Consider the following 17,166-nt stretch of genomic DNA (forward strand, 5'->3'; position numbering starts at 1 on the left):
GGTACCAATGTCAGTTCCCTGGCTTTGATATTGCACTACAATTATGTGTGATATAACCAGTGGAGGAAAATGTGTGAAGGTACCACGGGACCTCTCTGCACTATTTTTGCAACTTCTGTGAATCTATAATTACTCCAAAGTAAAAAGTTTAAAAAATATCATTATTGAGGGAGGGTCATTGTGTTCAGCAGCAAGGTTGGGCCTAAGCCCCTAGATATTTAAAATACCAAATACCTTTATAAATAGTGTGAGTGGCTCCCTTCCTCCCCATTGTGGGACTATTCTGTGAAAATTTAGCCTTCAAAAGGGCCTACTTCAGATAACAGCCAAGGACCTTGTTTCAGCTGTCTTTCTGAAAGGGGACTAAAGGAAACCTTTTCAGTGAGCCTAGAGAAGAGAGATCTTGGCTGCCAATAAAACTCAGTAACATCCTTAGGAAGTAGAGAATGCCTTCAAAGTTGATAAACCTCTAGATAGATCAATCAAGGTAAAAAAAAAAGAGGAAAGAAACAAATTACCTATATTAGGAATGAAAGAGGGGACATCAGTATAGACCCTTCATACATTAAAAGGACAATAAGAGAATAATATGAACAACTTTGTACCAATAAATTTGACAACCCAGGTGAAATGGACAAATTTCTCGAAAGGCACAAATTACCAAAACTGACCCAAGAAGAGATGGAAAGCTTCAACAGCCCTATATTAATGAAATAAACTGAGTTCATAGTTAAAAACCTTTATGTAAGCCCAGATGGCTTCACTGGTGAATTCTATCTAGTATTTAAGGAAGAAATAATGAGTCCTACACAAAATCTTTCAGAACATAGAGGAGGGAACGGTTACAACTCATTTTATGAGAGGGTGCCTGCCCATCAGGCTGGTTCTTCTGTCAAAGCAACTCTGCAGTTTTCAGAAGGTTTTTAAACTCTTCCCAACCCACACAAATATAGTTATTTATGGAGCATATGATATAAAGAACTTTGCATGTATCCTTTATTTCGGTTTTTATGTACATTATTTCTGATCATCACAGAAACTCTGTAAGAATGTGAGGGTGGTAGATTACCTCACACCCCTTCTCCCCCAGGTTTCCAACTCATTTATAAACAGACACAAGGAGCTAACTGGCAACTGAATGATCAATTTATGACCCAAAGTCCCTGGTGACGCATCTTGGATGATATAGTTTAGCCCTTGGTAATGGGGCTCCTTACTGCCGACCTCATGAATTGAAGACAGATGCCCTTTAGCCACCAAGTCGGTCACAGTCACAGATACGGAGGCTGAAATGGAGAGATCCTAGAAATTGTTGGGCCTACCAAAGGCTGCCTCTTTTGCTCGTAGCATGGAGGCCCTAGGAGCAAGAGCACTCCCCCACTTTCCGTAAGAGAGTCAAGGCTACAAGTCAGGGTCAAGCCAATCTCGCCCTTCAGAGATCACATGGCCCCTTCTTACTGCATCACCTTCAAGGGAGGAGGGATGGAACTTAAGTCCCCTCTCCACAATGGATGCCTGAGGAGCAGGAGGCTGTGTTTCTGCACACCAGCCCAACGCACATCTGGACACTCACAGACATGTAGAGAATGTCCTGCATTTTACTGATGATGAAGCCAAATTGAGAACGATTAAGTGACGTTTGAGGTTATGTAGGTGGTGCAGGACTGAGTCAAGGTTATGCCTGTCTGTCTGACTGGAGGGCCTAGAGTTGTTCCTCTGTGTTACATTCTTTCCAGATATAGGTTTTCTGTACCGAAAAAGTATCCTTTTTCAGACTTATTTATGAGGTTGCCAAAGTAATCTGAATCTATATGTCAGCTATTGACATGTAAAAAATGGTAGATGATCTTACAGGTATAAATAATGTTATTCTTTATCTGAATAAAGAGTTTGGGAGCTGCTCTTAAGATCAAATGGGTGATGAATAATTTGGTATTTTAAATAACTAAACTTAATGTATAATCAAGGTCATAGTTGCTTTAAAGTGAAACCAAACCATTCGTTGTGAAAGCCACTCTAATGGCTAAAAAAACCCTTAGTGTTTGCAGAGCCTTCCCTTTGTCAGCTTCATTTTCTCAGAAGAAAACCAAACAACAGGCTTTGCCAGTTACCAACTTAAGTTGTTTTTGAAATGCTAGTCTTAAAGGTTATTATTAGCTCTTAGTTCAGCCTCTTTCCTTTTTAATCAGGCACCTAAATAGTTGGTACTTATGTGGTTGCCATCTCTGATTAAATGTTCCCAATTAAATGTGTAATAAGTGTTTCACCATTTAACCTCTGGTATGTAAACAGATTCATACCCTTTGACCTATGTACATGTAGTTGTCATTCAGACATGGGCCTTCTTTTTTCTAACTTGAAAAAAGTACCATGGTCTTAGCTCTGATTTTGTGCTACCACTCAGTTTGCTTAGAGGGCATTGGCAGGGAAAGAATTCACCTATAGAAGCTTTCATGTTTTGTGCATTTCCCCCAATACACACACACATACACACACACACCATGTTAAAATTTGTCAGGGGAATGGGCGATGATAAGGTTTCCCAAGGAGTAGGAATGTAAGGCTTAGAATGGTACAACTAGGAATTGGGATGCCGGGTGGATTTTCATTGAATGCAAACCTTCTCATCCTGATCTGTTTTAGGTTTATATTCTCAAAGGCTTTACCAGGGCATGTCATCTCCTTTTGTTTCTTTTTGCCATTCTATAATGGAAAGGAAAAAGAAGGGAGAGACTGAACCAGTCATGGCCATGTGAACCACACGTGACTGTGAACTGTTAAGGCCAAATAAGAAGATGATGAAAGATACAGGATTCCACTAGACACCTCCTGTCCTTCTTCCCTAAAAGGATGTGGTGGGAATCAAGAAGGGCATCTTGTGCGGTGAGAGTGCAATGCCTTGGGGTCAGAAGACCTGCTTTCGAGTTCTGGTGCTGCGGTTTGGTAGACATGTGACTTCAGGCAGCTCACATCACACTTTTGAGCCTTAGTTGTCTCTCATATAAAATGGTCCAAAAACACCTTCATGATGAGGTTGTTGTGAGAATTGGATGAGCTAATATGCGAAAGTACTTTGTAAACTATGAAGTATATAATGAAATACTAGGTGTAATAATATACAAATAAGTGGCATGTTATACCTTTTCAAGGTGCAATAAAATTCCAGTTCATATCAACAGATATGAATGGGATGGGTAATTTGTGTGTGTGTGTGATTTTAGAATACATCATGAATGCATTTTTGGTGGTAGATTTACATTTCTAATTTTCTGCTTTGGCTAATATCATAAATACAAATTTACTTAATATATTCAAACCAGCCATAGGAATGATTACCCAAAAGAAAGCCGAGTGGCAAGGGAAAGCACATCTAGGATTAAAATTTTGCTTCTGGATACTTCGCATGTGTTTCATTGGTCTCGTGTCTTGTCCTTGATGCACTCCCTCCCTGGTTTAAGCACTTGACGGAGCTTTTAAAGGCAAGTAGGTCACAGTTGTTGGGTTTTTTTTGAAGTCTAATTTTTTTTCAAAACAGTGGCATATAAATGCATTAGCATTAAAAAAAGACTGAGGACAATGACTGATTTAGGAGGCAAACATAATGTGTCTGTAATATGTACAGGCAGTACCTTCATTTGATGACTGTCAGTGTGGGAAGCCCTTGAAGGATTCCGTTCTGAGCAGGTGGTTTAGGGGCACTAGGGGTCCTTTGATGCCTTCTTCACAGCCTCAGAGAGGGGCAGGCATTGGGGAAGGCTGAAGCCAAGGTCTTAGGTCCTCTGTCTGGAATGCAGGCCAGTGGTCGCCTGCAGCCCTGTGTCTGGTCAGACTTCGTGAAGGCTGCTTGATCCAGGCTGAGTGCTTCTTCTGTGCCCTCTCTTTCCCTGATGGTGCTTAGCTCACATGCTGGGGCTCTCCTGCCTTTTAAAATTTCTAGATAAAGTGTTCCTGGTTCCTGTTTAATTAGGGTGTTTAGGGGATTTTGTTTGTCTGTTTTTGTTAAATAGTTACGATTGTCCAGTGTGAACAGCTTTATGCCTTGAGAAGTAAGGATCATGTCTCAGGGTCCCAAGAACATGGATTTTCCCCATCAGAATATCCACAGGCCCAGTGATTTATGAGAAGTAAATTCATGTGTGTGTGTGTGTGTGTGTGTGTGTGTGTGTACACATACTTTTAAATTTGCCCATCTTAGATGAACTACCTGTTTCTTGTTTCTCCACACCTATCTCTATTTTTCCTCTTTCCCAGGCTCCAAAGATGAATTCAGATGAATATCAGAAGACGCCTCCGATGCTGAGTTAACCAGAAAGCTCCTTAGCACTTTCATAGCTTATTAGTTTCAAACTTATATCTGTAACGTTCTTCTAAAGTACCACCATAACTGGAAGCGACTAGTTGAATCACTAGGGTAAAATAGTTTGGGTTAAATCTGTGAAAATGATTGGTCTACTTACACACACATAATACTCTCTCTCTCACACACACACACATGCACACACACACACAAAACACACAAAATGTAATTTAATATAATCAGCCAGAGTAGTTTTTTCTGAAATTTACTAAGGCCTTGCTTGCTTGCTTACTGATTGGTAGGACAAAGGATATCTTAAAACCATGATTTTCTAAGGCTAAATAGCATTATTCAGGAGTAACTTCAGTTGTTAATTGATATAATGGAAGCAGTAAGTAAAGTTTCACTTTTTAGAGACTTGTAGTGTTTCTAATGTTCACTGTCAAAATTCACAATGTGATTCCTGCTTTTTTGTTTTATTCAGAGACACTTTTTCAGAAACCTTGGGTCTATTCTGGCCTATGCCTTCTTGGGGACTGCCGTTTCCTGCTTCATTATCGGGTAAGTGACTCTTTGTCGTATAACCAAATTACCACACTTCCAAAGAGATGAGATCCACATGGGTCCACAGAATCCAATATTTTCCCCAGCTTTATTGAGATATAATTGACACATAACATTGTGAAAGTGTAGGGTATACAGTGTGTTGATTTGACACACTTATAAATTGCAAAATGATTACCACCATAGTATTAGCTACCACCTTCATCCGGTCACATGGTTACCATTTCTTTTTTTGTGGTAAGAACATGTTAGCAACCTTCAAGTGTGTGGTAAAGTATCATTAGCTATAATCACTATGTTGTACATTAGATCCCCAAACTTATTAATCTTGTTACTGGAAGTTTGTACCCTTTGAGCAACACCTCCCCATTTCCCCCACCCCCCCAGCCCCTGGCAAGGGCCAGATTCCAGTATTTTGATGTTTATGATGATTGTAATTAAGATCTAGAGTTACATTGTCCAGTGTGGTAGCTATGAGCCACATGTGGCTATTTAAATTGAAATTAAGATTCATTAACACTGAAATAAAATAAAACCCAGTCTCCAGATCTTAGTTTCTAATAGCATTCTTCAGTGAAAAGAACCAGGGTCCCTTGCAGAAATGGCTGATTCTAGGGCTGGGGCAGCAAATATACAAAATGACAATGGAGCATCTTATAGTGTCAGAGAGTAAGGAAGTGCTCAGAAAACAAACAAAAAGGATATGGAGCATGTCAAAGGGACACAGAGCCAACCTGCAAACCCCCCCTCCCTGATGGCTAAAGAACAACAAAAGAAATAACATTGTTTTGGATCATCACCCGAAGTATAAAACAAATATATTTGAGTCTATACTGATATAAATAAATGATTGGATGAATAAATAAATGGGGGAGAAGTGACAAATCTGTGCAGAAGAATTCCAAATAATTTATGCAGATATAGCCCCCCTCAAGGAGATGAAGCTTGGGCCTTCCCCCCTTTGATTGTGGGCTGTGCATAGTGACTTCCTTCCAAAGAGTACAGCATGCAAAGGAAGAAGAAAGAGTAGCTTTACAGAGGAGAAACCAGGCAAACATTGCCTCAGCCAGATGATCAAGATTAACACCAAAATTGGTAAATCATGTTGATACACTGTACCTTTGGTATCTGTGATGAGAATGGCACTTACTGCTGTGTCTTCCTCCCAAAATCACATTACCTCAGTCTAATCATGAGAAAAAAAAAAATCAGACAAGTCCCACATTCTGCAAAATACCCGACCAGTACTCCTCCCCAACTGCCAAGGTCATCAAAAACAAGCAAAGTCTGAGAAACTGTCACAGCCAAGAGGAGACAAAAGAGATATGATGACTAAATGTAATGTGGTATCCTGGATGGAATCCTGGAACAGAAAAGGGATATTAGGTAAAAACTAAGGAAATCTGACTGAAATGTGAACTTTAGTTAATTAAAAAAAAATTAGCTGGAAAGCTGGAGGTAAAAGCAGGAGGCTTTTATGCCACTAAAACAGGAGGGGCTTGGACTTCGTCCTTTAAGAGAGACAAGCCACTGAAGAGTGACAGGTTAGATAACTGGTATCGGTGACTATAGGGAAAACGCTACCACGGAGAAGTCTATTGCTCAGATCTAAGCTTATGATAGAAGGAAATGGAGAGGAAGGTCTAGTTTCAAGAAATATTTAAAAAGTAGGTGAAAGAAGCCTTTGATAAGCAACAAAGAGCAAATCAACTCTGTATCATAGAATTCCTGTGAATTGAAATATAACTGTTTAGGTGTCTGGAACAGTGTCAATGTCTGGCACACAGTAGGCAAACACTAAGTCATAGCTATTTATTCTCAAAAGGATTCAATTCTGCAAATAGTTCTTGAACTTCTAGCTTCGTCAATGTACTGTTCTAGACACCTAAGGTACAAAGATGAGCAATGATACGGTCTTGACCTTTAAGAATCTTATTATTGGGGGTTAGCTGTAGGGTACAATGAGTCTATTCTGTGGCTATTTATTTTTGGCATTTTATACTTTTCAATGTCGTTGTAAATGGGATTTTCTTAATTTCTCTTTATTCTGTGGTTGTTTTTATTCCCCTAATCCCTACAGCTGTTACCAGCACACACACACACACAGACACACACACACCCTTAATAACATGTACTAGGCCTTTTAACATTCTTCACTCCTCCCAATTTGTCAGCTGTCCTGTAGGAAATGTGCTCTGGCCAAGTTGAAATATTAACTTGGTGGTCCTTCTTGGGCCATATCACATTCTGCACAGTATAAGGAGGGCTGCTGCTGGCCTGCCTAACCCACGCAAAGAGTGAGAAGCCAGGTATGTCCATGAGTATGCTGATATTTTAATGGGATGTTCAAAGAGTTTTGCCTCTCTTCCCTTCTTTGAAATAATTATTGGCAGAGAAGGTTGACCAGTTGGATCTTTGTGGCCAACCCATTTTTTTTCTCTCCAGCTTCATCCAGTCCACTCATTTCCATGATTTAAATGCATTGTCTTAGAATCCTGGGAGTTTTGTAGCAATTCATTACCCATTTTGCAGGGTTCTTTCTCTTCCTTTCTTCCCTACTACCCAGTTGCTTAAAATGCCCTAACTGTTGCTAATTGAGGATCATACTTTATAGCTGTAAATAAGCACAGTTTTTTAAAATGGAGTGTTCAGATATTTCAGCAAGATGACATTAACTGCAGACCATTACTTGGTGCCAAAGTCTTATTTGCACATGTTCCTGGTAAGTGTCCAAGCACAGCAGCTGCCCGATGTTTTCACAAACCTCTCTGGAAGTACAGTATTCTAGTACTCCTCTGCTTGCTCATTTGCCAGGTTACTCGATTAGATGGGTTTCTTTTCTTTTTTTTTTTTTCCTTCTGACATAGTTTACCTTCCCTTCTTACAGAAATCTCATGTATGGTGTGGTGAAGCTCATGAAGATTGTGGGGCAGCTCTCGGATAAATTTTACTACACGGATTGTCTCTTTTTTGGAGCAGTTATCTCTGCTACTGACCCAGGTATTTGCATATTTGGCCTTATCATTATGATGTTTTATTATTTAAATCTTAAAAAGTTCAGAGCAATCATTAACTTTCATTACAGTAGGGAGACTGTAGTATTAACATGGAACAGTGGAGGAAGAGACCAGTAAGTGGTCTAACAGACTTAGATGGCTTTTCTAAGGGCCTGCATTTCCCTTTTCTTCTTCTTCTTCTTGTAAAAAAAAAAAAACATAAAATTTACCATCTTAATCATCTTCAGGTGTATAGTTCAGCAGTGTTGAGTATATCCACATTGTTGTGTAACCAATCTCCAGAATTTTTTCATCTTGCAAAACTGAAACTCTATACCCATTAAGCAACATCTCCCCATCCTCCCCCCACCCCACCCCCCAGTCCTGGGCAACCACCATTCTACTTTCTGTCTCTATGAGTTTGACTACTGTAGATACCTCATATAAGTGGAATCATCAGAAGTTGTCTTTTTGTGTCTGGCTTATTTCATTAGCATAATGTCCTCAAGATTCATCTATGTTATAACATGTGTCAGAATTTCCTTCCTTTTAAACCTGAATAATATTCCATTGTATGAATATACCGCATCTTGTTTATCCATCCATCTGCCAACAAGCCCTTGGGTTGCTTCCACCTGTATTTCCCTTTTGTCTTTCATTTTAGAATGTCTAATTTAGTCATAATTTTTACACTTAGACTGTCTTTTTTCTCAGTGTTGTGCTTTTTCATTCTTTTAGGAAACCTATCATTTGGTTTAAATAATACCTTTGCTTAGTAGAAATGCACACCAGTACCTGTAGTGAATGTGATTTGATTTGTAAAGTCCTTTTGTGCAATGTTCCTGCACACTGATGTGGTTCCTATTCATAAATCTCTTACCTTGTATTTATCAAGTGTTAGTTGAACCAGTTCTTAAAAGTGGAATTAGTATATACCCTTCCTCCCCTGCAGCTCAAAACAAACAAGCTCTCCTCTCCAAGTTGGAACCCATAATTGAATCGGTTCACATAAAGTAGTGACGGCTATTCTTTCCTCTAGTGTTAACTACTGAGAGTGTCATTGCAGGGAAAGAATTTACGGAGAAAGAGCTGATCTTGTTCTTACAGTACAGATGGAAAGGTCTTTTCATTGTCTATGATGTCCTCTAACATTCTGGGCAGTAATGATCTCTAAGATATACAGATTCCCACCATGCCCCACCTCCACTTCACCGTGCCTCTTGGGGGGTCCTCTAGATCAGCGCTACCCAGTAGACCTTTCTGTGATGATAGAAATGTTCTATAGTCTTCCCAATCCTTTATGGTAACCAGTAGCTACGTGTGGCTATTGAGCACTTGAAACGTGGGATAGTGCAAGAAGAACTGATTTTTGAACTTTATGCTCAGTAATTTAAGTTTAAATGGCTACATGTGGCTAGTGGCTACCGCATTGGATAGCACAGCTCTAGACAGTTGTGTAGCTCTGAAAAACCTTGATGATCCAAAAACCGTTGATCTCTCTCACCACCCCCCTATTTTTTTTTTTATGTTTTGAAAAAATTTTTTTCCTTTTTTTTTTTTTTTGGCCGCACCACGAGGCATGTGGGATCTTAGTTCCCTGACCAGGGATCGAACCCATGCCCCCTGCAGTGGAAGTGTGAAGTCCTAACCACTGGGCCACCAGGGAAGTCCCTCTCACCCCCCTGTTTTCTTACAAACACTCTAAGTAAATTGATACTGAAGACTTGGCTGGTTGAAGCACCCTTGTTTGTGAGAAGAATGTGGGATGTGGAGTTGCAGGTGGTGGTTTGAGTCCTAGCCCTGCCAGTCAGTAAGCGGGTAGCCTGGGCACACTTTATCTCCTGAGCATCAGTTTCCTCATTTATGAAGTAGGAATAATGGTACCTGTTTCCTATTGTGAAGGGCTACTGTGAAGATTAAATGAGATAATGCACGTAAAGTGTTGAGCATAGCATCGGCTGATTATGTTGGTCTCTATCAACATCTTCTGACTCAGGCAGAGCTTTCTCTGTTTTACCTCTGTGTGTGTGTGTGTGTGTGTGTGTGTGTGTGTGTGAGTGTGTGTGTGTGTGTGTGTGTGTGTGTGTGTGTGTGTGTGTAATAACAGGTTAGCACTTAACCTAAGCACTGTGAAAAGTAGCTTTATTATTCTAACACTACAATGTCTATGACATCTCCAAATGTGTGTCTGTTGAGAAATGATTCTATATAAGTTTAAGAAAGGTAGTGTCTCTGAAAATATATTACTAACTATACTCATCTATAACTTTATTACTAAAATCTTATTAGTACCACCAATAAGCAAAGGGAAGTTAGTGTAGCATAAAATTACTGATACTGTTTTCTGAGCCATAGTGTCGCTTCATTTAATTGGATAGAAAGGCTTATTTTTCCAGATTATCTTTGTAATTGTTTACTTCACTTTAATGTGTCCATGCTGTGGTAGAAAATAATGGAAGGCATTACCATGACACACCATTCTTATTTGTCCTGTGAAGATTGGCACAGTAAAGGTTTTACAGAAATGAAAGTTCTAGAAAATTGAAACTTTAAACTTGTTAAACATCAGGACATTAACTTTAACTGCTTTTTAATGGAAATCTTTCTGAAATGTAGAATGTTTTTGTAAATTAAAAGTGTTTTACCAGCTTCCTAAAAATCTGTTGTTTGAGAACTTGGGCCATAAAAGAAATAAAAACTTTAAGTGCAGAGTTAGAGGGGAACCATAAGACCAAATTGACTTCTTGTGCCTGGTGCATCAAACAGAAATTCTGGTATTGGGATATGTAGTGGTATTGATGGATGTGAAAGAGTAAGAGTCCTTGTCCCTGATTTCACTGTACTTGGCTCTTGTGTTTGGTCTTTCCGTTGATGGGGGCAGCCTGTGCGTGGTATGCTATAGGCTGCTCTGTGACCAGGAGCCCTCTCCATTCCGTGGTTGTGTGTCATGGGTGCCACGTGCCATCTTTGTGGACTGTTACTTAAATGGATCCACAATTCAGGAAAGAAAATAGAAGTTTCCAACCTGTAGTATTGCTACATTCCTGAGCAGCTACCAGAGAAAATGAGCGCCATTCCTTCTTGTGAACCATCATGCAGTGATTCCTCTCACTGGAATCCTGTCACTTCTATACCCCTTGAATCAATCAGACCCACTCACAGGTTTCAAAAGCTGTGATCTGTGCTGTCAGAGAGTAATTCTCTAGTTGCACCACCCAGGCTGGTCAGTCTTTTGCTTAGTCTTTGAGACTGAGTTCAAATCTGCCACCTGCCTGGTTATTCTTCCTTTACTGCTTCAGTCAGTAGCTCCCACAGCTCTTGAGTCAGGTCTATTTTCTACATAACATTACTTGCCGCTTTGTACTGAGCATTTGCAAGTGCTAAGTACTTTTTAGTACACAGATGGAGTGTTCGGGGAAAGTTAGTTGAAGGAACAAAGTCAGGTTCTTGATTTTTCCTTCTTTCTCTTTCCACCGTTCTTTCATTTTTCCCACTGCTTTTTAGATACCTGTACCAGCAGTCTTCAGTCAGTGAATTGTAATTTCTCAGTCCATGTCCAGTTGGAAACAGCTGCTGTGACCTTGTTCTCTCTGATTGCAAGGGTCCAGCTGTGGGGGGAGCCACTCACCCAGTCTGTCATCCCCTTCCTACCCCCACCCCCGCATCATCTTCTGGTTGTCCACACCCGTCGTCCTCATCTTGGTTGGGCACAGGCTTGCCCAGGAGGGACATGGCCGACTTCCTGTCTTGCTTTCTAAGGTGATGGGCAGGGAGAATGAGAAATTGAAATTCAGAACAGCCAAATTCAGACCAGTACAAAGCGTTAATTATTAATTATGCAGAGCTAGTGTTTATTGTCATAAATAAATGAGTTAACTACACATTATTTTTTTTTTACTACTGGTACAGTAGTATTTTAGGAAAATAGTGTTTAAAAGTCAAAGGGGCTTTTGAAAATCATGTACTCAAGGCTTCGCTTTACTCTGTCTTTGGACTTTGCTGTGCACTATTGGATGGCTTCCGTTTGCCCCTCCACATTTCCACACTACCCTTCCCCACTCTCTTCTTGGCACTGGGAGGCTGACTGGTATGGAAGATTGCAAAGGTTCCTTTGCCTTCTACTTTCCCATTGGATTTGTCCGCGGGGAGAGCACCAGTGGGAGACTGGGAGGAGGCTAGACATGCAGGGTCCCTGTGGGCTGGCTGTGTCCCTTGAACAAAGGTCACGGCTCCTGTTGGGTGACCCTCTCCACACAGCTCCTGGTTCTGGCAACCACTCCTTCCCTGGACTCTTTGAGCCTAGGGATGGTATAAAAGCTCCCTGTTTTCAGCCACAGGTACTGCCCTCCCCCTCTCCCGTGCTCTCTACACACTTCTATAAATAATGCCTTTATAAACACTTCTCAAATTACTCATCTGTTTCCTGCCAGAACCCTCGCTGATAAAGTCCTGGGACCCAGGTGTCCTGGGCTGCCAGCCCTGTGCTCTGTTCGTTGAGATTAGCCTCCACCAGTCTTGAGTCCCTGACTGACTGACTGACTGATGTGAACAGAGGCCTCTGGTGCCAACCGCCAGTGGACGTACTGTATGAGTAATAGATAAAATTTCTCTCGGGTTTGACCACTGAGATTTTGGGAAGTTTGTTGCGGCAGCAGAAAGTAGCCCACCACACAGGGCCTGTTTTCTCATCTCTAAATTGGGAGGTATGATACTACTACCTTCCTAGGGTTTTCATGAGGACTAAATGAGATTGTAAAATGTTTAGCATAGTGCCTGCTTCCCGGTAAGACCTTAACCATTGTTATTATTATCATTGTTAATGTTTCTTCAACATTGGGTTCAAAACAAGACAATTCTTGTGTCATATAACGATAAACTAAGAGTAGAGGTTTTGTATTAGTCAGGTTTCTTCAAAGAAACAGAATAAATAGGAGACATATGTGTGTGTGAGGGGGCGAGGGAAAGAGACGTATTGATTGATTGACTGCTTGATTGTAACGAATTGGCTTATGTGATTATGGAGGCTAAGAAGTCTCAAGATCTGCAGTGCAAAGGCTGGAGAACCAGGAGATCCAATGCTGTAGTTCCAGTCTGGGTCCAAAGACAGGCAGAGAAAGTGAATTCTCCCTTACTCTGCCTTTTTTGTTCTAGTGAAACCTTCAACAGACCACATGAGTCCCACCCTCATTGAGGGGGGCCATCTGCTTTACTCACTCTACTGATTCAAATGTTAATCTCATCCAGAACCTCACAGACACATACAGAATAGTGTTTAATCGAATATCTGGGTACCCCATGGTCCAGTCAAGTTGACAAGTAAAATTAACAATCACAGGTTTTATGGAAGGAGCCACACATATCGTTAATGTAATAAATAATCCAGAAAACAAGAAATTTTTGTAGCCTAATCCCTAAAGATTTTTCCTGTTGTGTAACTTGACAAACTGTTTTCAAGGGTGGAAGAAAGAGATTGACCTTGTTTGTGTCTTGTTTTATGCAGATGACACGTCTGTCCTTTAGGAAGTATGCCTGCTGGTGATGCCCCCTGTTGATGTCTGGTTAACATCTGAAAGCTTAGAGTAGTGGTTTTAGTGCCTAGATTTACGATTATCTGGAGCAGCCTCATGATATAGTTGACATTTTTCCACTCCAAATTATTTTTTGTTTACTCTCAATAAATGAGTTGAACTTTTTGAAAAGAAAGCCGTGATGGGAAGTGGTTTCAGAATCTCCCTTAATCCCTAACAAAAATAGAGAAAGCAAGACAAGCAAAAAAGAAAACACAGACTCTACTAGCTGACAGAGTGTCTCCATGAATCCCCAGTTATCAACTGGGGGGGGGTGGGTCAAACTACCTGTAGCAGTGAGACTTAGGGATAAGAACAGCAGCTGTGCTGGAGGAAGCAAAGGAAAGAGGGGCTGCTGGTCATTTTGATTGTCAGGGAACCTAGAAATTTCCCACAAGTATTCACAGTCAAAAGGAGGGATCCCCACTGGGAGCAAAGAAGTTTATGGTTGTATTGGATAACATCAGTGAATATTGGGAGGAGACTTTTCAGGCTCTAATTTGTGGGGGAGGGCAAGGAGACTGGAGGAGGCGTGAGGCTGCTGGAGTGACCTGGGCCCTCAGACCTCTCAGGAAATTCCTTGTAGAAGATCTCTCTGCAAGGACAGAGCCACTGCCTAAAAATGACCTGCTCGGACCACAGACCTTGATTGATGGGGCATTAAAGGAGAAAGAAAAGCTCAGATAGTAATGGTGGAGAAGGCCAGAGGAAGTCGATCTGAGTATTGGCTACACCTCTGGGTGGCTACGCCTCTGGACCATATTTTTAATACTTCAATGTAAAACCAGAAGAGGGAGCCCTAGAGCCATGAAACTGGAAAAGCTGTTCTGGGCCTTCTACCCCCTACCCACCTCACTTAATATGGGCAGCAGAAATGGATTGAGGTTGAACTTCATGTAAATATAAGAAAAAATGGGGATAACCCCTATGAATAATAAAGTTACAGATAATGAAGTCATACCAGAAGAAGAGGGTCCCAAAGCAGATGAAACTTTATTAACATTCCAACAGAAGCTAAAGTAAGTTAAGAAAATGATAGAAGTTATAAAAGAACTGTATACATCAGGATTGGAAAATTCAGAAATGAGAGGACTACACAATAGGGCGTTATGAAAAGAGAGCTGACAGAAAGGAATGGAGGGGGAACCCATGGAGAAAAAGAGATGTAAAGTATTAAAACAATAAATTTGAAAATGGGTAAACCCCGAATGATAGTGTCAAGGAATATACATCAGTGGTCAAACTATAAGGAAATGCAAGGAAATGATTCCTATAAATCGTGTTACTGGTTACTTTTGAGTGAAGGAAGGGACTTGAGATTGGGATGGAACATATTGTGGGGTGCTTCTGTGGGGGTTGGCAAAGTTCCATTTCTTGAACTGGATGATGGTTACAAGAGTGGTTGGCTTATAATAGTGCTAAATATTTGTTTGGTTTTGTTTTCTAATAGTATCAGTTAGTAATGCACTTGGCTGCAAATAACAGAAAAATCTGGCTAATACTAGCTTAAACAGAGAGCCGTTTAACTTGGCTAACGGCTCCGAGCTGGTGCCATGGCTGCCACTACAATCAGGCATCCAGGCACTCAGTCTTTCTAGGTCATTACCCTTGGGTTTCAGACACACCTTAGTTGCCCCATGGAGGCAAGATGACTGCACTGCGTCCAGTCTCCTCCCTCTTCCAGGCAGCAAAAGTGGCACTCACCACAAGGGAAGCTGAAGAAGTGAGTTTAGTTTTTCAGGTCCTTATGGCAGAAACTAACAAAGCAGAAGGTAGTTGGGTGTGAGTGTTGAGAGAGAACCCCGCCTGCATGTGTACATTTAGAGCAGTGGTTCTCAACAGGGGGTGATTCTGCGCCACACCCCTCCCCCCACCCCCCTGCCCAGCAGACATTTGGCAATGTCTGGAGACATTTTTAGTTGTCACAACTTGGCAGGGGAGAATGTGCAGTGCTACTGGTATCTTGTGGGTAGAGGTCAGGGATGCTGCTAAACTGTCTTATGAGGCACAGGACAGCCCCCACGACAGAGTTATATGGCCCCGAATATCAGTAGAACTGAAGTTGAGAAACTCCAAAGCCCTTTCGGGTGGGTCCATAAAGTCAAAACTGATTTAATAATAATAGTAGTACGTCATTTGTCTTTTTTACTTATGTTCTTTCACAAGTGTACCATTGAGTAGAGTTTTCCAGGGGCTATATAATGTGTGATACTGACTCTCTGTTGATCGAATGCAGAAACAGATATGAGAACCATCTATCTTCCATTACTTCACATGTTAAAGAGATCTGAGAAAATGTAAAACAGTGGCTCTCTTCTCACTATTTTTGTTGTTGTTTTGGAAAATATAATTATTTTTCATTAAAAATATGTTAACATATAATGGTTTTACTAGTAATTTAAATGAATAAATATTTAATTTTTTGTTTTATTCAATACAGTAAATATTGATACCTATAGCCCATAAAACTAAAGCTCTTTGGAGCCTCAAAATTTTCTAAGGGTGTAAAGAAGTCCTGAGATCAAAAGTATGAGAGCTGCTGGTCTGCAAAATAGCTGATTTTTTAAAAAAATTTTAATATCTTTTTATATAGCAGATTCTTATTAGTCATCAGTTTTATACACATCAGTGTATACATGTCAATCCCAATTGCCCAATTCATCACACCACCATCCCCCGCCCCCGCCGCTTCCCCCTTGGTGTCCATACATTTGTTCTTTACATCTGTGTCTCAATTTCTGCGCTGCAAACCGGTTCACCTGTACGATTTTCTAGGTTCCACATATATATGTTAACGTATGATATTTGTTTTTCTCTTTCTGACTTACTTCAATCTGTATGACAGTCTCTAGGTCCATCCACGTCTCAACAAATGACCCAATTTCGTTCCTTTTTATGGCTGAGTAATATTCCATTGTATATATGTACCACATCTTCCTTATCCATTCGTCTGTCGATGGGCATTTAGGTTGCTTCCATGAGCTGGCTATTGTAAATAGTGCTGCAATGAACATTGGGGTGCATGTGTCTTTTTGAATTATGGTTTTCTCTGGGTATATGCCCAGGAGTGGGACTGCTGGATCATATGGTAATTCTATTTTTAGTTTTTTAAGGAACCTCCATACTGTTCTCCATAGTGGCTGTATCCATTTACACTCCCACTGACAGGGCAAGAGGGTTCCCTTTTCTCCACACCGTCTCCAGCATTTGTTGTTTGTAGATTTTCTGATGATGGCCATTCTGACTGGTGTGAGGTGATACCTCATTGTAGCTTTGCTTTGCATTTCTCTAATAATTAGTGATGTTGAGCAGCTTTTCATGTGCTTCTTGGCCATCTGTATGTCTTCTTCGGAGAAATGTCTGTTCTGGTCTTCTCCCCATTTTTGGATTGGGTTGTTTGTTGCTTTCATATTGAGCTGTTTATATATTTTGAAGGTTAATCCTTTGTCCGTTGATTCGTCAGCAAATATTTTCTCCCATTCTGAGGGTTGTCTTTTTGTCTTGTTTATGGTATCCTTTGCTGTGCAAAAGCTTTGAAGTTTCATTAGGTCCCATTTGTTTATTTGTGTTTTTATTTCCATTACTCTAGGAGGTGGATCAAAAAAGATCTTGCTGTGATGTATGTCAAAGAGTGTCCTTCCTATGTTTTCCTCTAAGAGTTTTATAGTGTCCAGTCTTACATTTAGGTCTCAAATCCATTTTGAGTTTATTTTTGTGTATGGTGTTAGGGAGTGTTCTAATT

The 17,166-nt window shown here is 40.6% G+C and overlaps 1 protein-coding gene across 5 annotated transcripts in view; it reads left to right on the plus strand.

Moving 5' to 3' along the window:
* The window catches only part of SLC9A7 (solute carrier family 9 member A7), a 141,277-nt gene that overhangs the window by 59,258 nt on the left and 64,853 nt on the right, over positions 1–17,166 (plus strand). For all 5 annotated transcript variants that reach the window (XM_024743532.1, XM_024743533.1, XM_024743534.1 and 2 more), the window contains exons 3-4: positions 4,782–4,858; positions 7,749–7,861. In XM_024743532.1, coding sequence (XP_024599300.1) covers positions 7,756–7,861 — 106 coding nt within the window. In that variant the 5' untranslated portion in view covers positions 4,782–4,858; positions 7,749–7,755. The remainder of the gene's footprint in view (positions 1–4,781; positions 4,859–7,748; positions 7,862–17,166) is intronic.

This window comes from Neophocaena asiaeorientalis, unplaced genomic scaffold (genome assembly GCF_003031525.2).
Source record: "Neophocaena asiaeorientalis asiaeorientalis breed wild unplaced genomic scaffold, Neophocaena_asiaeorientalis_V1.1 scaffold243, whole genome shotgun sequence".
NCBI lineage: Eukaryota > Metazoa > Chordata > Mammalia > Artiodactyla > Phocoenidae > Neophocaena > Neophocaena asiaeorientalis.